Below are 24,451 nucleotides of genomic sequence, written 5' to 3'. Positions count from 1 at the left end.
GTCTGTCATGGAAACCTGCCTGCACACAAAAGAGCAGTGCTTTTGCAGAGCTCCAGTCTGTGGCTTTTTAGTTGCATATTGCTACCATGGAGCACCACTATGACCTGCAAATATCATTATTTAAAATTCTAACAATATTTTATTCAGTTTATTATAAAGGTAGGTTATGTAACTTTATTTTTTAAAATATTGGGATAAATACTGTGCATTGTGATTTAACCGAAAAAATACTATTTAAAAGCCATATCGCCAAGCCATTTACATTACCTTATTCAAAATAAACTTTTCATGTCGTGCATATCGGACAACATATTTGCTGATGCCCATGCTGGTTGATAAATTCCACTGACATATATATCAGCCACACTCTTGTAAGAAGCTTCTTTTTTCCACAGAGAACAAACAGGTTGTTTCTAGTTACAGATACGGCCTGATATTTCTCTGTTTTGAGGGAGCACCTACCTGCAAGCAGGTGTACACAGCGTTGGCCAAGTATACAGCCTGGGTGGTGGCTGAGGGTGCAGGCAGATCCAGGTCATGAGGCAGGAGAGGGCAGCGCTGGAGCAGAGTTGCCAGGGCGCTGACGTTTCCAATCATACTGCAGAGCTCCTCCAGAAACCACGCCCCGTCCCGAGATACCAGGTCCACCAGCTGCTCTCCTGCACTGGCTGCTGCTCCCTCCATCACCAGGTTACGCCTGGAAACAAACAAAAAACACTCAGTGACTTCCTCCTGTTCACTTTCAACTTTCATCTTTCAGTTCCACTTTCCAGAAGCACCACATTTCTTGAAATAATTGGGCAAAACAGCTACTTAGGAGTCGCAGTTGAGAAATAGTACAGTGAAAGATGGAGTGAAAGCTGTGTTTGACCTGCAGAGTGTGCACAGAGCTGAGGTGATGATTCCAGCCAGGCTGAGGGAGCCCAGCTCTCCATTCTCCCGGAGGAAGACTGTGATGCAGTGCTCGATCTCCTGCAGCTGCTCCTCGCAGGCTGCAGCAGTCGTGCCCTCGGCCTTCAGTCGCTCCGCTTGGTGCATCACGCGCTCGTTGGTGTCGGCCACTTGGTGCTGCAGAGCCAACTCCACACTGGACAGGAACTGGCAGGAGGCAGCAGGAGGCTGGGGGGCAAACAGCACCTCATATCTGTGGAGGGAGGGGGAAACAAAGCTTAGCTGTGAGCTGGATAAATCACAAGAGAGTTTAACAGCATAATGTTACTGATAGAAATGTTGTGGTCTGGTCAATGAATTATCCAGAGCAGTCACTGTGGTCAGAACTGTATTGTATTGTATGTACCAACTGGCAATGGAAATGGTGTAAGGGATCCTCATAGTTTGTATGATACCGTAAAGAAAAGCCTGCTGCAGCTGCTTACTGTCTGTAAATGTGCTGGCAGTGCTCCACTGTCATGTCTCTCAGCAGCTCCTCCAACCAGGCCTTCCACTGGTGGGCCCGGTGGAGCAGCAGGGTGGTCCTCGGGTACAGCAAAGCCACTGTAGCGTAGCTGTGCAGCTGTTCCAGGCAGCCGCGAAGCGCCCCACGGCGCTGCTGCAGCAAGGAGCTCACCTCTGCCTCCAGGCTCTCGCACTGGCTGATAAGGTGGGCCTGGCCCGCATTCTGCAGGAAGGCTGTAGCTGGCACATAGCTGGGAGGACCTGAGAGATGGACAACCAAGGACATCATGTAAGGAAACTAAAATACAACAGTCAATGTGGCATTTTCACAATACATTTTTTACCACACCCATTCAGAGACATCAAATTTAAGTTAGCCTGAAAAACAGCAGCCTTTACATCACATCTTGCAAGGAATGTGATGGTTTTTTTTTTTACAGGAAGAGGGCAGTGTTGTTTCAGCAAAAACACGGTTAAAAGGAGACACTATGAGTGAAAAGTCCCAAAAATTGAAACTAACAGATTTCACCATGAAACGTTCCCAGTTGATAACTTAAATGAAGACAAATATTTTTTGTTACAAGTTTTCTGACATGTTATGATTTTTATGCAAATGATTTATTAATTATACACTGATTTGGATACATTTTCAGAATACAAATCTGAATAGTGGATAAAATTAGATTCAAAATTTCTGCTTCATTTTGATTTCATATCAGAAACAATGATTTTTACAGAGGGAGTATTTTATTCATAAAATGTATATATTATATAACACAGTATATAATTATAATTATAATTATAATTAGTTTTTTTACATGCTGATTTCTGGCTCAGAGTATGAGGAAAAACTAATTTTTTGTCTTAAAAGAGGAAAAAAACCAAACACAATACACAAGCGGGTAACAGGGTAAAAATAATTACAACTTAGTTGATTACTTACATTGACATTTTTTGTGTTACAGGTTTTCTAAACTTGTTTGCTTAAATATGCATATAAAGAATTATCTAATTAAATATGTTCTTTTGGCAACCATTTCCAAACAGGAATCTGAACTAAAATAAACCTAAATATGTATTTTGGAAATGTCTTTCCACTAGTCTGAAAGAAGAAAAAAAACAACCAGTGTTGTAAAACCTATTTTCACCTGTAGTGTCTCTCCTAAATGAATAACTGTCAAATGTTGTCAGTCCTTCTTTAGACTTAAAATGTCTCTGTAAGACTAAATAAACCCAATAAACACCTAATGGTAACTTACTAATTAAACACACCATATAAGAAACTTGACGTGATAAAAATGAGTGTTTCTTTCAAATTGCTTGTTTTTAACCTGTTCATCTACTGATCCTGCTTGCATCGTTTGCAGTGGGACCCACCGAGATCTATGGGGCTGCTGATGTCCTTCAGTAAGCTGGCCAGCTGCGTGGCCTCCAGGTTAGAGAATGCTGCCTGGTACTGGGAGATCCACTGGTCCAGGTCAGCCAGTTTGCTCTGAATGGCCTCCTGCACGGTCCGCTGCCGCGACTGCAGCTGGGTGTGTTCAGAGTACCTGAGACCAGGAGAGACATACTTTCTCAGTGTGGTGCTTACTGGGCCTCATGCAAGAAACAATACAACAACTATTTTCTCTTATTTCCGTTTGTATCCAGGATTTGTAATTATTTTCTTAGTACCCAGTGATTTTCTGGACTCACCAATCTTTTCTTATTTTTGCTATTCTGTTGCGTAAGAAAAAAATGTTACGAGTGGTCGAGAGCCCTCGCACCAAGAAAAGAAAAAAAACATCTCATCTTCCACAAGTTGTTGCCCAGCCCAAGGAAAATAACATTTTTATTTTGAGGAAAATTTAAAAAACGCACAAATATTTCAACAAATTTGGATTATGTTTTGTAGTAACTAAAATGACTGGTTTATTAAACTTTAGGGCTATAGAACCATTACTATACTTTGTTCATTGAGGCCCACTGCTGTAATTTCAGTTACTGTGCATCCCTCTGCTGACCAGAGCTGGAATGTAACTAAGTACATTTATTTTGGTACTGCACAAATCTTAGGAATTTTTACTTTACTTGAGTATTTTAATGTCATGCCACTTTCTATTTTATATTGTGCTTTTTACTCCACTTCTATTATTAGATAAATATTTTAAAAATCAATTTCCGATATAAACTAAATGAAAGTGTGCAAGTGCCACTAAAACAATTAGTAGATTAATTATAAAATAAATTGGAAGCTATTTTTATAATCCTGTTAGTCATTTTTAAGGCTTATCATATTTACTGTGTATGAGGACTTGCTGCTTTTCCTTTTGATATTTTAATTATTCTGATTTCTTAAATTAATTTTAAACCTTTTTGCATGCATACCTTTACTTTTCAATACATTTCCCTGAAATCACATTTACTTTAAGTTTATTTAACAGAAAATCAGTAAATCTTACTCCTGCTGAAATTCTTCTTACAGCCTTTTTTAGTGTCATATCTCCAGTCTTTGTGCTAGACCACGGCCTAAATCCTGCCCATATACAGTGTTTGGGGCCAGGTGTTTTATACTGTATCATTGTAATGCTCCCTGCAGTTAAAGAAGGGAAACTGGATACACAAAAACCTACAAATAGTTGCTTCCTAAAATGTGAATGGAAAATGACTTGTTCTGTGTCAGACCTCTGCTCCAGAGTGAGGATCAGATGGTCCGGATGGTTCTCTGCCCCCTCCAGGAAGGCCATCTCCTCTTGAAGTTTGGTTTGTAGTTTCTCTCCCTGACAGAGCAGCTCCTGCAGGACCAAGTACTCCTCCACAGCCTCCTCCACTTGTGGCAGCACTGCCAGCATCTCGTCACGATTCTTAAACCAGTTCACCTGCACACAGACCATCGATCACAATCAAAATCCTTAGAAATGCTTTGGATCTGGATCACTTGTGTGCAGTACTTTAATAAATCCTGGCTTTCCTTGCTGTCAAAGAAGCTGGACATTAAACCCTTAGGCACTGTTTGTTTTTGATAATTCTAGCTGTGTTCATGCGAATGGCATACATTTTGGGAAGATTGTGTACTTTTGTTTGATCTTGTCATTTCCAGCTCAGCTCCGACAGTAAGTGTAAACAAAATTGTCACATTTGTACTGGTAAGTGAAAAAATGCGCCATTTGAAGGGCTGGGATTTTTAATTGAAATGGTCATTTTGACAATTTTTTACCTGATGATGTCATTTTGACAATATTTGGCATATTAAGAAAATACATGCTATTTCCACTAGGTGCACTGTCTCAATCAGTGTTTCTGCTAATCACTGACATATACACTGAATCTACTTTGCACATAGAATATTCAAAACAATTCTGTGTGTGTGTGTGTGTGTGTTTGTGTTTGTTTTTTTTAAATCAAAAAACATAGTGGCATTATGACAAAAACCTGGCATTTAAAGGGTTAACATTCTGAAAATTAATGAATACTTGATATTTATTATTAGGGCTGATGTTGATTAATTTATTTATTCTGATTTATTACATATATTTAAACCTTTTTGCATGCATACTTTTACTAATTCAATACATTTCCCTGAAATCACATTGACTGATTCAGACTGATGTTGGGTAAAATAATCTCAATGAAAGTAGAAAATCATATTAATGTATTATATTTTTTATAGCTAGTGCATTTTGTGTGCAGAGCTGTATAAGTGTGAGTATTTGACACTGCACAACAAATTATAACATTATATATGTGTGTGTGTGTGTGTGTGTGTGTGTGTACTTGTTTTTGCTGTTTTCATCTAAAAACCTAGTGGCATCATGACATTTGAAGGGTTTAAGTTCTGAAAATGAATGGATATTTTAGATTTATAATCAGGACTGACTTTGGGTAAAATATTGACTCAATGAAAGTATAAAGATAATATTAATGCTTTTTGTTGTTTTTTTTTAATTCTGCATGTAATAACACACTGAGTGTGTGAGTGTGTGTGTGCTCCTGTCATGCCCTCACCTTGATCTCAGCCACCCTGGAGGAGAAGAGAGAGCGTGTGATGTCTCTCTCCATCTCCCTCTTGCTCTGCTTGCTGTCAGCCTGTTGGCCTCCTCCTCCATACACAGCACCTGCGAAGCCCACCTCCCCCCCAGCGGTCCAGTCCACCAGGGGATCATAGACGAAGGCTTCCAGCAGGGTCAGCAGGGTCTCTCTGCCCCGACGCATCATCTGAACCACCTGAAATGACACATCTGACTTCAGCACTTATTCAGCAGAGCAGCAACTGCCTGCAGGACACAGCAAACGCCTTTCTTAGAGATCGAGACCAGATTTGAGCACCAGTATGAGATTGGACTGGCCATGTGCACGAGCGGAGAGGGAGAGCGCTGTGCTGCCATCAGCAGTTATCCGCTATTCATTTTTCACTGCGCAAAAATGCACTCATGGCGTGAATGTGTGTGTAAAAAGTCAACTGCATGTGTCTCATGGTCACTGCGAGAGTTGGCAGCCCTGTCAAGTTACTATATTCAGAATTATTGGGCATGTCACACAGGTGCTCCGTGTAAACACCAGATCGTATAAGAGGACATCCCATGTAAACAGTTGGCCCCAAAATCTTCACTCACATTGATTTCAGTCAGATTGAGAAAAAGTGTGCACGTAAACACAGCTACTGTTTCTTCTGGAGAGAAAGAGACCTCTGTGGTTAATTTAGCTCCTGTAAAAACCTCCTGAACACTTACGGAATTCTAACCAGGAGAGGTTTCAGCTGGTTGCAATCAGCAATTCATTTCTAGATGCCTCCAAATCCCCCTAAATCCCCCATACTTCATCTTTAAGGTCATGCCTTGAAGATATGTAAATATAGACAATGAAGTCCTAAATTCTATGTATATACACAATGGGGTCCAGTACAGTGAGACTGGGACCCAGTTTCATGTGAAATAAGACAGTAACCTGTTCACAGGACAGCCTGAAGATGCCCTCCACCCCAGTGACTCCCAGAGCCGTCTCAATGTTGTGGGTCATCCTGAATGGGACCTTCTCTGGCACCCGCAAACTCTTCCCTGGTGACACACACACAACAAGAACACCAGAGCAGCTCAATAGACGTATGGTAAATGAATATAGCTTTCTGCAATAAATGAGACAGAAGTTCATTTTCTCAATGCTTTTCTCATTAAACTGACACAACACAGAGAAGCTAAGCAGTTAGGACCGACCTTTCTCAAAGCATACGTTGTAGTCGATGTGCACCACCTCTCCAGTGGTCATGTCAATCAACACATTGTCGAGGTGACGGTCACCGAGGCCGATGATGTATCCCACCATCGACATGACAGCAGTGGATCTGGCGTAGGACTGAAGCACAAAATAAAAAAAAAAACAGTTGGAGCTAAACAGAACACTGATAGTGGATGGTGACAATTAAAAAAAACGATAGATGAAATGAAAAGATATTGTCATAGTAATAAAACATTTTTTTTAATCAATACTGGTTATTTTCAAAATGCTAATAGTCGTGGTTACCTGAGTGACCCTCCACCACTCGCTGGGTGTGGTGCAGGAACACCACAGCTCCTTGGCCAGCAGGTTGGAGGGCGTAGCTTCCATTAACTCCTTCAGCACCTCCTTCATGACACTGAGAGGCCAGTCTCGTCGAGTCACATCCAGACTAAGCCCAACTGCCTTCAGAGCCGGCCCGATGCGGCTGTAGTAGAGCTCACTGGGGCGGGGTACCGGAGGCACTGGCTGCTGCTGGAACGAGTCCTGGGCCTGTCAGGACAAATAAAAAACACTTTGGTTTAGCTCGGACTAAAAACTGTGTGGTTATAACAGGCCTGTGAGGTAGTATGTTTACTTACTACTTTACAGTGAAGCATAGTAAAGGGATGTTACCTTCTGAGCCTGCAGCACAGCCTCTCTCTGCTGCCAGCGCTTGTAGAGGCCAAAGAGCGGCGTGGCTCCGTCCACCCACTGGATGAGTCCTGATCGGGTCCCGAGTGGGGTGACAGAGTAGTGGCGGGCGTGGAAGTGCGGCTGCTCCTGCTGGTTGATCTTAGTGAACATGGTGTTGACAATTGACAGGAACTGCATGATGCGCTCATCCAAATGCAAATCCTCAAGACCTGAAAGAGACAACTTTTTAATCACTGCTTCACGACTACTGACATTCTACAACTATTAAATCAGATACAGCGTCAAGCATTCAGAAGGAAAATGGCAGCATAGAAGAACGACAACATGTGGAAGACAGCCACGTGTGCAGCTGCAGCTACAGCTCCGCCTCACTCCTTTTCTCATCGAAAATAAAAATGTTTTTTTCCTGAGGCCAATGTATTTTGTTCATTCTGTGCCAATGATGGAAGAACTATGTGGTTCCTTTACTTAAATAAAAGTACTAATACCACACTTTGAAAACACCCTCTTTGAAGCAAATGTCCCGCAATAAAAAAACAGGGATGCATGATATTGGATTTTTTGCCAATATCCTATGTGCAACAACTAATCTGGCCGATCACCGATACAAATATCAATATATCCACTTTTTTTCCCATCTAATTTTACTGATCATCAAGTCTCCTCTTTAGTGGCATTAGCATCATATTATGCAAACCCTTATTGTGAAAATTGATTAATCATTTTAGCTTTACTTGTAAAAACTGGTTGGTAATTTAATTTAGAACAAAGAAAAAATGTACTTAAAAGTATTAAAAGTAAAAGAATACAATGCAGAAAAATAAATAATAATAATAAATAATAAAGCAACCAATATGTTCATCAAAATAGTTTGCAATTAATATTCTATCAATTGGCTAAATGGTTTATCAACTATTCATTTCAGTTTTACCTGTATAAACTTTTTGCTAATATAATCTATAACAAAACATCACATTTTATAAATGTTTCTGTCTTTATGCAAAAACGTTTATTTGTATAGTAACTTAAGCTTTCAGATAAATGTAGTCAATTAAAATATTTCCCTCTGAAATGTAGTGGAGTAAACGTATAAAGTAGCATAAAGTTGTAGTAGTACAGTGCTTGAGTAAATGTACTTATTTACATTCCACCACTGTTAATTGCAATGAAAGCGCCGTGTATTTACACTTGGCTACAAATGCCAGCAGCATGACGAGGCCGTGAGTGTCTTTACCTGCAAAAACAACTGCTATTCCTGGAAGAACATTCTTTTTTTGTGAATATACGGTATTTTGTTTCTATGTGACACAGAGTTGAAATATTTCCCAGCGATACTTGCTGCTGTGAGCTGCTCTCCTACCTTTAAAGAGGTACGGATAGTTGCGTCCGTCTGAGCCCAGGAACAGAAGCTTCTTGGGTTTGGTCTTGGTGGGCAGGATGGTGATGGTGTTGCCTACGCTCTGTATGGTCACGGCGTCTGATGCCGACACCTCGCCTGGCAGGGCCATCTCTGTCGTGGTCATAGACACCAGGCGGGGACTGATCTCGTCCAGATGGAGCAGATAGCTGGCTCGTTTCTGAGCGCGCTGCTGCAGGCTCATCATGATCTGACAAACACACATGTATTTGGAAAATAAAATTTACAGCGTAAACTGTGTTTAATATAATGTTGTCAGTGTCTCTGTACCTGAAGGCAGCACACAGGACAGAAAAGGCAACATGTAGTCTACTCCATAGATACAGAAACATAGATACTGCATTCCCGGTTTGTGGTGCGTCTGCACTGCGTGAATTGAGTGATGCAGATTTCACTACAAAACTGACTAACTCGCTTATTTTCTTGAAAAGCATTTTGTTATAAACATCAGAAAGTGAACAGGAAAGTGGTCACTTGTTTGAATGAATTTCAGTTACTGGAGGCGATCTAATCAGCTCTATGACAAAACTTCAATCTTCTGAACAGCTACAACACATGCAGGGACATGCAGACTCCGACTTCTGAATAAGCAACATCCAATGATGGAGTGTCACAAAGTACATTTATTCAAGAACAGTACTGAAGTACAATTTTGAGATACTGGCACTTAACTCAAGTACTTGCATTTTCTGATACTTTAAATTTCGTGCAATTTGATTTGACTTAATTTCATACTTTTACTACAATACATTTCATGAACATTACACTTTTTTTTTTACTTTCGATTTGCTACAGTTAAACCTGTCAGCTTTATTATTACACGTGTGTGTAATGTTTCTGCTACGCTAAGCAACACTATTACCAGACTAGAAATACGGGATCCTCTAATAATGTTCAGGTCTGGCGTTTGCAGCCTCTTTGGCTTCACTGTGAATTATGAGGACAATGGCGAGAGAGTGGTGGATAAAAAAACTACTGTATAAACTGAGCTAATGAGCCGCCGCCAGCTACAGACTGTCCATGGCAGCTGAGTCGGTATAACAGTAACATATACGACACCCCGAGCTGAAGCTGCAGTGACAGACTCTCTGGCAGCTGACTCACTCCCTGGCATTTTTGTTTTGCTGTACTGAACACCGAACTGAACTGTGACACCACTGCACTGTACTGAACTGTTAATGAGACTAGATCCATGCAGATGCATCTTTGTGAAACCCTGAGTGAATTATAGGCAATGCAGGTGCATACAAACACACACCTGTTTGAAGGGCAGCCAGCTGCTGGCGGGGTTGGCGGGGTTTGTGGGGTTTCTCAGCCGCTCCAGGGCCGAGGTAATGGCATCACCGTATGTCTGCTGGAACCAGGTCTCGTGTGGCGTTTCGGCTGGAGCGGCTGTGATGCTGCATACGTGATCCAGGGCGAAAACCACGGGACGCATGAGAGCAGAGTGCTTCTCACGCATAATAGCAATCTTCTCATCCCTGCAGCACAACAAAAACTGTAAGCAGACTTGCAAGCAATTATTACAGAGTCCAAGCACCCCAACACATTTTGAACTTGCAGGCTCACTGACCTGAGGCAACTGAGAAGCCAAGATCTTAACACAGATCTGCATGTACAGACAATCCTCCAGTGACACCCACCTGCACTGTAGTTTAGTCAATTTTTCCACTTCTATACATCAGTGAAGGATAGGATAACATTTTAAATAGGGATCTTTCAATCACATTTTTTTTGGCTCCCAAACCCGATCTGAGTCATTTAATATCTGCTGAAACTGAGTCCAGATCTGATACTAGGAGTATCAAATCTGGACATCCTGCATCATGAGCAGCATTGAAGCCCTAAATAAATAAAAACCACTTGCAGGGTTGACTTGTTGTTTTACATCATGGGTTTAATGATGCGAACAAACTGAGTCAGAATAAGGGAACATATACAGTCATAAGAGAAGGCAGTGCTCATGATCTCACCTTTTCAGTTTTATCCAGATCCTCATGATTTATGAATCAGACCATAGACTCAAAGGCTACATGCAGACATTAGTGAAAAGTCGACTTAAAGATCTGGAAAGGGGTTCAACTCCTGAGTGACTCACCTGCGCAGTGTGTTGTTGTTCTGCACTCTCTTGACCTCATCCTCCAGCTGTTGGATCCTCCGCAGGACATGCATGTGTTGCTGCTGTAACACTCCCAGCCACAGTTCGTCCCACAGCAAGGTCACTCTCCTCAGCTCGCCCACCAGCTGCTGGACCTGAGCATCACACAAAACCAGTTAGCAGCTTCTTAAGACTTTTTTTTTTTTTTTTTTTTTTAAATTTAAAGGCACAACATCGTCCACCAATAGTTCTGTTATTTATTCTGATTTAAATTCCTCTCACACTGTTCTTGATTGACAGCTCCCAATGGTGGACAGTGACAAAGTATATTTACGTAAGTGCTGTACTTAAGTGCAGTTTTTGATGGTCAGAAAATGCTGTTGTCTATCGTGACAGAAAATCGTCCTAGATGTGGCTCAACATACGACATACAGTAAAAAACAAACTCAGATGATAAACACACAGCATGTGTTCCTAAACACAGTAAAAATACCTAATACATATAACTTTTATTTATATATATATATATATAGAATATATATATATATATATAGTAAAAATTACAATATACTACTGTGTGCAAAGTAGCATAGTGTTTATGTAGATGTGTGGATCATTACAATTTATTTAAGATTTTTATGGTAGTGAGAATGAGTTTTTATAAACATATTCAACTAAACTGGCAATGTGTGGATCCTGTCAGAACGGTGATGTCAGGGTTGCACTTTGCACGTGTGCATTGTCTTCTTCTATGGTGTGTCATTACAAAGTTACACCGCCAACTACTGGCCTGGCATTCATACTGCAGTGTTTTTCGGTTGTTTTAGCGGATCCATGTACACAAGGATCATTCTCACAATGTTATCATGTGAACATGACATTAAAAAGGCAAAGGAAAGACTTTTCTGCTTTTAGTCGGGCCATTCTCGTCTCAACGTGGCCTAAGTAACATGAACACATAATGTAATGTTGTTACTCTGCTCTCTGATATTACAGGTCATTTTTGACAGGGAAGAGTTTTGACACAATCCCTTCCAAAGTCAGCTAGAGTGAGAATGTAGAAAGTCTGTGAGTAAACAGTGCAGAAGTTAACTTCTTACCTGGAGCACCATGGTCGGGTTGGCTAAGGACAGCTTCTCCACGATCTTACTGTAGCAGTCCTGCATCATGGCCTGGTCCTGACTGGAGCAGAAGGTTGCCAGCTCCTCTGAAGCTCCTCCTTGCCCATCACTCTCCGGCTGCTCCTCCTCCTCCCCGCCCAGGCTCTCTGCCTGCATGCTGCCCAGGAAAGTGGGCAGTGCTGACGGCAGTTTACTCCCTGCCAACACATCATCATCAATTAACACATCTACAGTATTTACATTACTACACAGTCATTTGCACTGTTGTTAAAACTACTGAATTTTTATTTTCAATTGAATTTTTATGGTCAAAACAAATATGGCCGTTAGCATCAAAGCTAGTCATGATAAATGATCAATTATGGATAAAATGTGGACAAAAATACAATCAATATTGGATCTGTTAGTATGGATTTATTATGCAAAGTCCACGAAAAGACACACGAGTTCTGGGCTGAATAGGAAAGCTTCTGTAAGGGCTACAATCGCACTACGAGTAGCATTGTAATGGCATAGTTGCAAGCTTCCAGCAGAAAAAAAAGTAAGGAGCTAGGATTTATGGTTAAAACTTTCTGATAAAATAGTGATGGCACCATAAACTCAGAAAGAAAAACTCAAAAAAGAAAGAAAAGTTTACAAACTATTAACAGAAAAAGTTCAAATGAAAGTGTGTGGCATTACTTTCTGACCTTCCTGCAATCGCACAGGAACCTCTGATTGGTCAAAAGACTCTTGTATGCAAAAACATAATATGGCTGTTAAAAAATACATTCAAAGCAACATTCCAATAAAGTTCAAATGTTTTTTTTTACTTTTCGTGTGTGGCATTACTTTCTGACCTTCCTGCATCCGCACAGATCTGATTGGTCAAAAGACTCTTGTATGCAAAAACAAATATGGCTGTTAGCATCAAAGCTAGTCAATAAAATGACAATTAATGGATAAAATGTGGACAAAAATACAATCAATATTGGATCTGTTAGTATGGATTTATTATGCAAAGTCCACGAAAAGACACACGAGTTCTGGGCTGAATAGGAAAGCTTCTGTAAGGGCTACAATCGCACTACGAGTAGCATTGTAATGGCATAGTTGCAAGCTTCCAGCAGAAAAAAAAGTAAGGAGCTAGGATTTATGGTTAAAACTTTCTGAAATTATTTATAAACTATAATACTTTTATATTTATAAACTATTATTTATAAACTATAATACTATTTATGTATTTTTTTTAATCGCATGCCACAAGCTAGGATCCAGAGTTAACAGAATTGAAGAATACCTGCATTCTGAGCCTCTCCTCCCAAGGAGAGGGAACCCACGATGGCTGGGTACAGGATGAGATGTGGGGAGTCCTGGGCCACTCGACACAGCAGGCTGCATATGCTCTGTCGGATGTACGCTTCAGGATGGTTGAGGCGGGAAAAGAGCTGGGGGATGATACCTGAGGAGGACACAAAATTGCAGTAGAGTTTAGAAAAGGCAGCAGTGAGGGCTGGCTGATGCTGGAATGGAGCCCGTGTACAACTCTGAGTTTCTGACCATATCAGAAGTGTTAACTACTGATCGGGGCAACCTGGGCAAATTGGCTTTATTTCTTCTATTAACATGGGAAGACGGCAATTATTAACTTAAGGAAACATCACCTAGACATTAGAAATATATATATTTTTTTTTTTTAAAAAAAAAGCACCAATAAAACAAAAAAAAAGAAAAAAAAAAATCTCAAACAAATAAAAGTAAAAGAAAAATGTAAAACAATAAAATGCTCTGAAAAAATATTTTTTCCTGTAAGAACAATTTTAAAATATGTATATATAAAAAAATGTTAACTATATTTCTAATTATCATAATATGTATATATAATGATAATTAGAAATATAGTCAACATTTTCTCCTAGCTTTTTAATTTGTTTTTTCTTTTCTTAATCTACTAAATTCTTGCATTTTGCAGAACCTTGCCAAGGTGTTCTTTGCCTTTCTCCCTATGTTTTTGTAAGAAAACAAACCAATTAGCTCAGGGTTTAAAGGTTTAAAGACTTGTAAAAGGGGTCTGAATGCAGCACAAGAGAAGTGCTGTCAATCTAGGTTTCAAAGGGTTAAATATGCTGCCCCTTCTTCTTGAAATAATTTATAGAAGGATCTGAAATTTGTTTGAGCTGATTACCATGGGGGGATTTAAGTAACTAAGACTGTTTTAATTCTTGACTGATACTTACGAAATAAGGGAATATAAATAATTATAGAATGGACGCATATTCAGACTTCATGAATGCTTCAAAGGTAATCAGTCACAAATGTTTTTTGTATACTAAAATTAATTGATTGATTGAATTGTGAATCTAATCCAGTGACGAATCTCACTATGGACATGGATTATCTCCATAGTTACAAAACTTCAAACGTTAATATCTGTAAGCAGCACAGAACAAGCTCAAGCAGGTTGCCGTGGTCATTAGTAAACATCACTGTGTGCAGGAATTTCACGCATTTTAAGTGCTAGATTTGCAGGAATAAATTAAAATTATATGAAGTACTCGCAATCCTTGAGTCCCTGACACAACACGCACACACACACACACACACACACACAGGACCAGAACCCTGATATATGGCTACTTATCCTGCAGGATGACCTACCCCTCCATGGTGCTGTAGGGGTGGAGGCTAAGCCCAGCTCCAGCCCCTCCCTCAGTTCCCCAGCATGCTTCACCAGCAGACGGAGGAGACGTAGGGTTGCCATGACAATCACATCATCATTGCTCTGTTTGTTGTTTTGACAGGACAGCAGGAGTTTAGGGTCATCCTCGTCTATAGGGACCTAAAACGCACAAGAGACACTCCTGATAAGTCATTAGGCAGCTTTCCATTACAGATTTGACTTAAGTGATATTTTCGAAATGTTGCTAAAATACAATTATGAGATGACTGCATTTCCACTCTGCGGCTTCTTCTCTGGCGATAACTTTCCGGGAAACACGGTAATGTTTGATCATACATAGCAGGTTTATTTTTGTTGCAGCCACCGCACTAGCTGTCATTATTTCCAATCCAAGGCCACGTAGGCCTGTTATGTGAGCAATAATGAAAAGGAAAGCCCCTTATATGTGGGAGTGGGCCACATATAAGGGATTTCTGGGAGGTCCACGATTTCACAGAGGAATTGTGGATTAGAAACTTCTGGATGCAGTAACATCTCTAGCCACTCCTGCTGCATCATGAGGGAGGCAGTTCCTACTGACAAGCACACAGATAGCTTCATGTGACCTGTAAAAGTCAAAAAAGTGTTTCCATTGCAGTTTTGCGAAATATGGCTTTTTCGAATTGCATGAAGTACAACCTCATGCAATAAATCTGAGTTTTTTCGAAATTGTGTTTGTGTGTAGTGTTATGTGTGTTTTCCCTTTGGCATATTTTGTATTGGCAGTTTCAATTTGCACAGCTTGTGCAATTTTAAATTCAACAACAACGGTGTTTAGGGGGGCCTGAAATCAAAAAAATCTGAAACTGGACTCCAGAGTGTAAAAGTTTCTGAAAATGCCATTCCTTTTGTCGTGGTGTAAGCTGGCAATGTGCAGATCCTGTGACAACAGTGACAGGCTGCACCTTGTCCATGTGCATTACGTTTCAGATGATAGCCATGCGTGAGTAGGGCGGCAACAATAACAACAATGGCGGACTACTGAGTCAGGGTGTTAGTGCTGCAGACTCTACTGAGGTTATTAATGCAGTCGGCTCTCGTGCATGTGTTTCCCCATGTTCTTCTTCTTTGTTACCGCTTTGTAGTAGAACGCCTTTATGCAGAGGCGCGTGGTGTTCTTCTATGGTGTGTCATTACAAAGTTACACCACCAACTACTGGCCTGGTAAGCATACTACAGTGTTTTCAGTTGTTTTTGCGGATTCATGTACACACTAAGATTCTCACAATGTTATCATAAAACACAACAGAAAGACTTTTCCGTTTCTTGAAGGGGCAGCCTCGTCTAAACGTGGCCTGAGTCTAACCTGTCCAGCGTTGAGCTTAAGGAAGGTAAAATAGGCCTGGCAGGAGACCCGGTAGAGGCCAAAGATGCGGTCCACCACCCGTCTCCAAACCCGAATCAGACCATCTGTGACAGGCTGTCCCGCCTCCGCCAGCCAGGGGCACGAGGCAGTGAGCTGCCGCCAGATCACGTCCACCATGTCGTCCTCGTCGTCTTCCTGCTGTAGAGCCATGTCCTCATCCTGGCACAAAACAAAACAGCAGGATCAGAACAATCTGCACCGTTCAGCAATGAGCTGTTAATAGAAGCCCCGATAAAGATGGAACGAGGTGAACAGCTATCATTTTCATTTCGGAAGACTCTCAGGAAATTAAAGGATCAGACCCGCTGAGGTGTGTACGAGACATTCCGAAACCTGAGAAACATGTTTAATTCTTTTCAAAAACATAGGAAATAGGCAAAAAAAGGGAGGGGGGACATCCAGAGACTATATTTATGATCATTCAAATTATATATTGAAATTACGTTACAGAATAAGTATGCTTTTTAAAAAAATATTTTTTTTTTGGGGGGGGGGGGTGGCCAATTCCTGGTTTTTTTTTTTTTTTTTGCTCATTCTCAAGAAATTTTCTTGCAACGTTGCACACATTTCTTGATTTTTTGCTCACTGCCGTCTTCTCATGTTTTTGAAACAAATTAAGTAGATTTGCTCAGGTTTCAAAGGGTTGAAAGATGGAGTGCACTACCCCCTCTTCTTCTGTCTGGGTGTGAGCCAGTTCCAATTAGAGAAGGGAATTTTTATATCCCAGGATAAATCTTTGACATTTTTATTATCTGTTCCTGCGACTCTACCTGTATGCCAGTAGGTCGACACATGGCCTGTCCGAGAATGCTGAAGATGGTGTCCTTGTCTTCTTCACTGGTGGTTGCTGGCAGCAGCTCCTGGATCTCCTTCTTCTCTCCTGGAAGGAGAGGCAACCCCTCCCCTTGGCTGGAGAAAAAAAAGAAGAAACATTCCTTCAGTGTGCCGTTTCTAGAGCTGATGGACGATTGACTGAGTGACTGAATTCAATCAACCTCTCTCACAACAAAAGAACAATATCAAGTTCTCAATGGCTGACTTAATTACAATACATAATACAGGCGAGGCTACTAACACATGCAGTACACGCAGTACACTGACCTGGCATTATCCACCACTTTCCTGCCCCAGCGGTAAGCCCAGCTGGCCAGGGCTGCCCAGGACTTGGCCATCTCCGGAGCCAGGCTGGTGGAGAGCTGGTAGAGTTGGCCCAACACGAAGTCTGGCTCCCCGACGCCCACGCTCACTGCACAGGGACCAACGTTAAGATGGAGCCAGAATCAAACAACACTGCTACACTATTTGACTGAAAAATCCTCTGTATCACAGCAAGCGTACCAGACACTGATAGTTTAGATGTTAATGAATTCATTCGGACATATCCGGTAAGTGCATGTCTCAGGGTATGAGGACTTAAACGTGTGCTGACTGTGGACACACTGGCATAATTGTGTCTTAAGGACCGATCACACTAAGATGCATCGCTAGAAGAGCATCACCAGCACAACCATTGTTTCCCTATGATACAGCTGCTGTGTGACGCGTTTTTCTGGCAGTTTTGGGGCACGCATAAATTTAAAGTCGCACCACTCGTCAATGTCATTTTTGGTCACGCACACAAGCCCCGCTCCACAGGCAATTCCAGCTGTTTTTCCAGATGTGCTTCTAACGTGTTTTTTGGAATGGTGGCGCCTGGCATGTTGCGTCTTGGTGTGATCATCCCCTTTTAAATCGAGATGAGCACATGCTGTGGGTGTTACCTGATGTCTCAGCGACAATGTGGGGGATCCCCTGGTCCTCGAGGGGCATCTCCAGCAGAGCAGCGATGTTCCGGCTCAGAGGTGACATGTTGCCCACAGTGTTGGATGAGTTTACTGCTCCTGACCTCTTTACAACCTAAATCAAAACATCACTGGTCATTAAATCGTGTTATGTATTTCCTTCATAATCCCACCGTCCAGTACACACTGAGTGTGCAAGGAAACCACAAGACCACAGATTTATCGGCTGATATTCGCCTTGTTGACGGCTCTCTGCCTATGGGCAAATAAGATGACATTCACTGATGGCAGTGGCCAATGTTTTTCTGTTGCATCACATCAGTTTGGCGCAAACTAAAACACAGGGCTCCTGACTAACAGTGTCCCGTCATCACGGGAACAATAGTAACTGTTTTGGGGCGACCACAGTGAAAGGAAGCAGTAAACTCACTATCAACCAGTCTTTTGTTTTTTTCTTATAGAGCTATGTTGGACAACAAATTAGCACGAGGAGAGCTAGTTAAATTTGGCTTATAGCAGCTGGTGGCCGGAGATACAGTAACTGCTAACAGCGGTCACACTGAGTTACATTATGATGTGTTGAATCTCTTTTCAGTAAAAAGAAAAAAAAAGTACTGGGTGATGTATCGTGATATGAGACTAGCTATAATCTTAGATTTTGGATGTTGTAATATCATAACTATTGTCTTTTTCTGGTTTTAAAGGCTGCATTACAGTAAAGTGCTTTAATTGTTGGAATTTACCAGACTTGTATTATTTGTCTTCATGTAATTCGTCATTATATCCACATTACTGATGATTATTTGGTATTTGATAAAAAATATTGTGATTTTTTTCCATGTCTCTTACACTATGTTATCATGATTAGTTCAAATGCAATCATGTACAATTTACATTTTAGAGAGAAACTTGAATAAATACAACAGTTTGAGGGAGAAATTTGTTGTTTTCACAGCAACAAAAAGGTAAGATATTAGAGTGGGAATTATGACTTATAATACTGTCAATAGTAAGTGTTTGTTTAAGATGTTTTTATATGAAATGTCATATTAAAGGTCGTTCCATGTATTTGACTGAATCTGTGCCTATTTAAAGGTAGTACAATGAGTGTCTGGATGACCTTAAAACAGTTGTTTTCTTTTTTAGTGATGATTCTTTTCTTTTTTCCCCAGCACAAAAGGAGAAATAAATAAAAAATAGAATAAACAAACAAAAAAAAGGTAAATTTGTTTTTGTTTAAACATTGATATCTTGATATCATTAAAATCTTTGCATCATAGGAACTAAATTACAACAAGCAAAGCAATTTTAAAGTTTGGCAGCTAAATATCATAAATTAGTTGGTTTTTTTTTTTACTTTTACAAGAAAAGTAGAGGTTACTTTTTTACCAATAAATATCTAAGTAATTTCATGTAAATGTCTCCCATTTAAAAAACACTGAAATTTGAAAACGTAAACGTAGCACTTTACTGATAGGGAGCATGCCTGTTTAAGCTGAGGTGTCATGTCCTTCCAGTCAGCCAGCAACCATTTGCAGAGTGTCAGCAGCGAGCGGCACGCGGCGCCTTCGTTCTTCCCCACGTGGCAGTAGGACAGGGCTGCTCTGCTCAGCATCTCCATGGCTGCCATGGACTGGCCTGTGGACAGAGACACTGCTTAGAGGAGACTGAAGACAGTCTTAGCAACATTATGAAAAAAACTGCAGAGAAACTGAGGACACCTGGCAGTCAGCTTGGATCAGCTTTAATTTCTGTATCAGCACACATTTTGTGAGCCGTGTGCCACTTTATAAGTTCACAAGAGTTTTCTTTGTCACTGATCTGCATCATGATGCTGGGTGTGTGCTGGATGATGCAGGCTCGATCTCTGTCAATAATCTGCTGTGTGTCGAAGTTGCTCCACACAGATGTGATGGAAACTCTCCTTGTTAAAATCACTACTCTACCCCTACAATAAAAGTGTGCAGCTTTTGATGTGTCCTGTTCCTCACCTGCAGTTCTCAGGACTTTGGCCTTTTCGATCTGCAGCTCTGGTCCCCACTTCTCCCCCAGAGTGCCCTCCAGGGTGAGACGCCTGAATGCCTGGCACAGCTCGTCCTGCTGCTCCTCTTCTTGTGTCCCGTCAATGCACTGGCTGAGCAGGCGGGACGCCAGGGCGATGTTGCCTTTCTTACGAGCAAATTTGACAGCAGTCAGACAGAGCTCCGTGAGGTGGCCGTCGATGGAAGAAGAGTAGCCTGGACAAGAACGGAGATGGCAAAATCTCAGAGCCTCATGTGGATGAATACAGGGTGTTTTCATGGGCCTCTATCGCCCACAGAACATATCAACCTTGTTTTACTGTTTGCTCATTGCCTGCAGTGAGATCAGACCTGTGTTAAGTCAGTGTTTCCCATTAATAACCAAGACTATGGTGGGCCGATGTAGTCTAATTTGTACCGCCATAGACTCAATGAATGGAGCTGGACTGTTTATTAGGAGCGGTATTAAAATATATACACTGTCGGGTTAATTATAGCGCAGCAGAGGCAGAGACGACTATGATTACCTTTGAGTTTTTGGAGGAGCTGCCTCTGGAACATGGTGTATCTGAGGGCCTGAAGGAAAGGCTGCACATCCTGCTGCTTACAGGAGCTCAGAGCCTCACTGCTCAGAGGAATCACACAGTCCTGCAAAGAGCAAAAACACAGGGTGGAATTCAACTTCAGCTTCTTCACTTCGCTCAAAATAATGGTGAAGTTTACTTTGTTGCCCTTTTTTTGGATCTTTTAATAATAGGTTAACACTGAATTTGTACAAGCCAAACAGGGCATTTGAAGCAATGCACTACATGAGTTTGCAAGCAGCGCCATAATTCAACAGTGCTGTTATTTTGTGTTTGGAAAAGCATCAAGGATCTTTAGCTGTGCTCTTTTTCTCTCGCCAAAAATTTACGTTCTCTGGTGTCCAAACCAGTAAACACTTTGGAAATACATTAAGCAAGTCGTACAAACTTTCCTAGTGTAAATGTATTCCATTTATATCACACAGAGTCAAATGCAAAGTGTGTGTAAATACCTCTTGTCCGGTGAGTGTGTTCTCAAGGGCGGCGGTGCAGTGGAGCTGCAGGGTGGGCAGGGTGGGCAGGGCATCAGACAGAGTCAGTGTGGACAGGCGAAGAGGCCCCAAGCAGATCCGGCCAGTCTGTTTCAGACAGCGCACCAACGTACTGCAACGTCACATCACATGATTCATTAAGAGACTGCAAAACTGTGAAAAACAAGCTGTGCTCACATTGATATTAAAAAAGCAAGTCCAACAAGGCTGTTTTCTTTAATTTACAGAAGAAGGCTTCTGAATATTGACTGATTTTTCTTTAAAAAAAAAAACTGATAGCCCGTCACACCAAATAGTTGTATTCAATCATATCTGACCATAAGGGTAACCTGAATGATTCCTGAGTCCTTCAGGATCTGATACTGGTTTCTGTTTTCAGTGCACCTCAATATCTATGACAGGAAGTTAAAAACAGGGCTCGCACCATTAGCGTGCGCCTGGGGTGCGTCAAGTAGGCTGAGCCTGCTCAACATTTCACAGGTATCCCAGCCGGCAGATACAGTAGATCCGCCGCTAAATTTCAGCGGCAAGAGTGGTGTTTGTGTTGCCACGGACCACATAACCCAAACAAACACAAACCAAGTCAAGTGAGATTAATAAGTGAAGAGAACTGATCAATGTCCCTGTAGCAGGATTTAGGATCAACTTCAATTTCATTTCTTCTTAAACCACATTTAAGAAAAATGACAATAAATCTATCTTGTACCTTGTCATTCTATAATCCTTTACCAGCTCTCAGATCTTCTGCTGCTGGGTTTTTAAATACACAAAATTATATGCAACAGAAAATAGGCAGTGTAGCTTTTACGACACTCCAAAATGATAGAATACCCTTCCAAAAGCTAGAAGAGAAGCAGGCTCTGAAAACATTTTTAAACGACAGCTGGAAACCTATTCATTTAGTCTGGCTTTTGATTCATGCATTTCTTGTAATTGTTATTTTAAATCAACTCTTTTTTAATATCCTTCCCAGTCTCTGTGCTTTGACTTTTATATCTTGTTCATCACCACTTGTCTTTTAATCATCTAATCTTGTTGGTTGTTTTATTTTAAGTGTGTTGCATTTTTATTGTGAAGCACTTTGAGCCGCGTCCCTTGAATGAATGTAGTAATCTATAAAAACAGTTTATCATTAATATTATGAGCGAGTCTCCGTGTGAATACTCACTCTGGATTGGCTGTGGTCCTCTGCTCCTGTTGAACTGCTTTGGTCATGGCGCTAACGGCACTGCGGAGGAGCTGCACCTCGATGGCTCTCTGCAGCTCGGTTGGATCTGGGCTCATGGACGGCAGGAGCCTCTTCAGATCTGACAAACACACAACGTGTTTCAGGCCAGCCAGCAACTTTCTTACTGTTTCAAGACACCTTACTGTCACTTTTCAGATCCCGGTCATTTTTTTTTCTTTTAACTAGATTTCTGATTTCAGTGCCCCCCAACCCTTGCTTTCAACCACAGAATGTCAGGAAGATACTGATTCTTACCATAAAACTGCTTTATTTAGCGTTTTAACAGGTTCCTGTCCCATACTCACCCAGCTTGTCCTTGCTGCTGGACAGTGAGCTGCAGTCCTCTCCTGGCAGCAGCTCTAGCTGAGTCCCACACTCTGCCAGGTCTCCGTCCTCGAAGCGGCTCAGGGCCTGGATGTAGTTGAAATCTGTCCTCAGGTTGATGCTGACTGGGTTGGTGGAGTTCTGTTTGAGGGAGTGGACGGTGGCCTGCCACTCCTTCACAGAGGCCCAATCACAGAGCGCCACGTAACACTGACACGCTCTGTTGGCCAGGAAGTTAATCACCTCAGGAGAGCACTCGCTGGACTTCAGCAGCACCGTCTTCCTGTTGTCACCTTTTCAGAGGAAACAGCCCCAAAAAAACACTCTAAGCAGCAGACCTATGTTAAAGCTACAAAACTATCAAAAACGATTCATAAAGAATACTTTCTTGCCATGTCAAACCAATAAAGACACACTGAGCCAAGGGTTCTCAAACTTAATAAACAAAGGTCCAAATCTGATTTGTATTCAAGGTCACAGGTCCAGAATGATTGGTGATAAGGTGACAAGTTTTTGCTCAGCAGCCAGGCCACTGGCTTAAGTAGCTCTCTCTGCTGTCACTGATTTCACAATCAACTTTGTTGATTCATTGGAAGATTTTACCTGTCTGAGTTTTGTTGTCCTCACCTCTATATTCTGAATATATTGCTTTTTGAAATGGCTGTGCTTTTTGTCATAGTGGCATCTAACATTTCCACTCATCCACTCGTCCACACAACTCCAACTGAGTTTTGAATGGACTCCTGTTTGCTGACCCTTGAACTATGACACATGATGACTTAAATGTGATGATGTCAGACAGGAAAACAATCATGTTTAAGGCTTAATCTTGTGCCAGGAGCGCTGTAACAATCTCCAAATAGACAATAATCTACAAAACTAACAATTTATAGATGAGTATAAAACTTTTTTCCCCCCAAAAAAAGAATTTTACACTTCATTACATTGTATTATTGCATTCCTTATACAAAGTGTGGGCTGGGTCTGGATTGACTTGCCGTACGGTCCAGATCTGGTCCAGATCCAGACCAGAGTCCAGACTTTGAGCTGATATGTTGATACAATATAATGACTAGTGGTGGTGAACCTAATGACCTGAGAAACCTGTTGTTATACTGCAGCTGGACTGCATTAAAGGTGGATATCAGCTGCTTACCGTTGCTGGTGTGTTTGGGGCTGCTCGTGTTGCTGGAGAGTTTGAGCAGACAACACTCAGAGCTTTTGATGCTGCAGTCCATCCCTGTGACCGCAGACAGCTGATCCTGATACTCCAGAGCTGCCTTCTCAAACCTACACACACACAAACACACACACACACACACACACACACACACACACACACACACACACACTTGCTACTTAGTAGAGGGCAACCACAAATGAACTACAGACACATGGCTATAGATGGTTTCGTTTGAGTGTCTGGCTGAGCAGTGAGAATGTCTGGGTAAGGTGGCGGCGTTGCTTACCGTCCCTCAGCCTGCAGGGCGACTGACGACAGCCAGCCCAGACTCCTCCCTGTGGTGAGGAGGCTCCAGGCTGCCAGGCCCTGGATGGCCTCAGGACAGCGCAGCTCACACAGAGCCTCCACCAGCAACGTCAGAGGAACCTCCAGCTCTGGACCCTGAGGAGCGCATCAAAACATGCTTTTCATTAGAGCTGGGTAGATATCCAGTTTGCTGGTCAGGTCTAGTGAACCAGCTTAAACCGGTTAGATTTTACGCAATCCTACTGATAGGTATATGTTACTATGTCACATTCTGACAAATAAACTTGAAATTTCTACCACACGGTTATATGCCTTCGCACAGTCAAGCTAAACTCACAGTTAACATCCCTGTCTGTGAAAACATGGATGCTTTACACACAGGTGGTTCTTAAGTTATGGATAAAACATGTTGTATGAGGTCACAATGACCTTAACCTTTATCCTTCCCCAACCAGATTCTAATCAATTTATTCTTGATGGATGCCACTGATTCCATAGGCCTTTTAGTTTCATATGATACCAGTATCATGACTCTCACTTCAAAATTCACCC

At 41.5% G+C, this 24,451-nt stretch overlaps 1 protein-coding gene across 1 annotated transcript in view; it reads right to left on the bottom strand.

Moving 5' to 3' along the window:
• The window catches only part of smg1 (SMG1 nonsense mediated mRNA decay associated PI3K related kinase), a 64,769-nt gene that overhangs the window by 15,615 nt on the left and 24,703 nt on the right, over positions 1-24,451 (bottom strand). Inside the window, exons 23-50 of the mRNA XM_042505560.1 lie at positions 23,880-24,034; positions 23,567-23,700; positions 22,392-22,703; positions 22,027-22,165; positions 20,820-20,970; positions 20,311-20,431; positions 19,754-19,999; positions 19,249-19,400; positions 17,742-17,877; positions 17,083-17,227; positions 16,752-16,890; positions 15,922-16,140; positions 14,555-14,735; positions 13,197-13,358; positions 11,897-12,114; positions 10,797-10,951; positions 9,957-10,179; positions 8,642-8,888; positions 7,261-7,490; positions 6,892-7,137; positions 6,585-6,723; positions 6,319-6,428; positions 5,380-5,598; positions 4,060-4,253; positions 2,773-2,945; positions 1,377-1,656; positions 872-1,144; positions 463-697 (exon numbers count right to left, since the gene is read on the bottom strand). Of these exons, the coding sequence (XP_042361494.1) occupies positions 463-697; positions 872-1,144; positions 1,377-1,656; positions 2,773-2,945; positions 4,060-4,253; positions 5,380-5,598; positions 6,319-6,428; positions 6,585-6,723; positions 6,892-7,137; positions 7,261-7,490; positions 8,642-8,888; positions 9,957-10,179; positions 10,797-10,951; positions 11,897-12,114; positions 13,197-13,358; positions 14,555-14,735; positions 15,922-16,140; positions 16,752-16,890; positions 17,083-17,227; positions 17,742-17,877; positions 19,249-19,400; positions 19,754-19,999; positions 20,311-20,431; positions 20,820-20,970; positions 22,027-22,165; positions 22,392-22,703; positions 23,567-23,700; positions 23,880-24,034 (5,334 nt within the window). The remainder of the gene's footprint in view (positions 1-462; positions 698-871; positions 1,145-1,376; positions 1,657-2,772; positions 2,946-4,059; positions 4,254-5,379; positions 5,599-6,318; positions 6,429-6,584; positions 6,724-6,891; positions 7,138-7,260; positions 7,491-8,641; positions 8,889-9,956; positions 10,180-10,796; positions 10,952-11,896; positions 12,115-13,196; positions 13,359-14,554; positions 14,736-15,921; positions 16,141-16,751; positions 16,891-17,082; positions 17,228-17,741; positions 17,878-19,248; positions 19,401-19,753; positions 20,000-20,310; positions 20,432-20,819; positions 20,971-22,026; positions 22,166-22,391; positions 22,704-23,566; positions 23,701-23,879; positions 24,035-24,451) is intronic.

This window comes from Plectropomus leopardus, chromosome 17, assembly GCF_008729295.1.
Source record: "Plectropomus leopardus isolate mb chromosome 17, YSFRI_Pleo_2.0, whole genome shotgun sequence".
Lineage (NCBI taxonomy): Eukaryota > Metazoa > Chordata > Actinopteri > Perciformes > Serranidae > Plectropomus > Plectropomus leopardus.
This window is presented reverse-complemented; position numbering and strand designations above follow the sequence as displayed.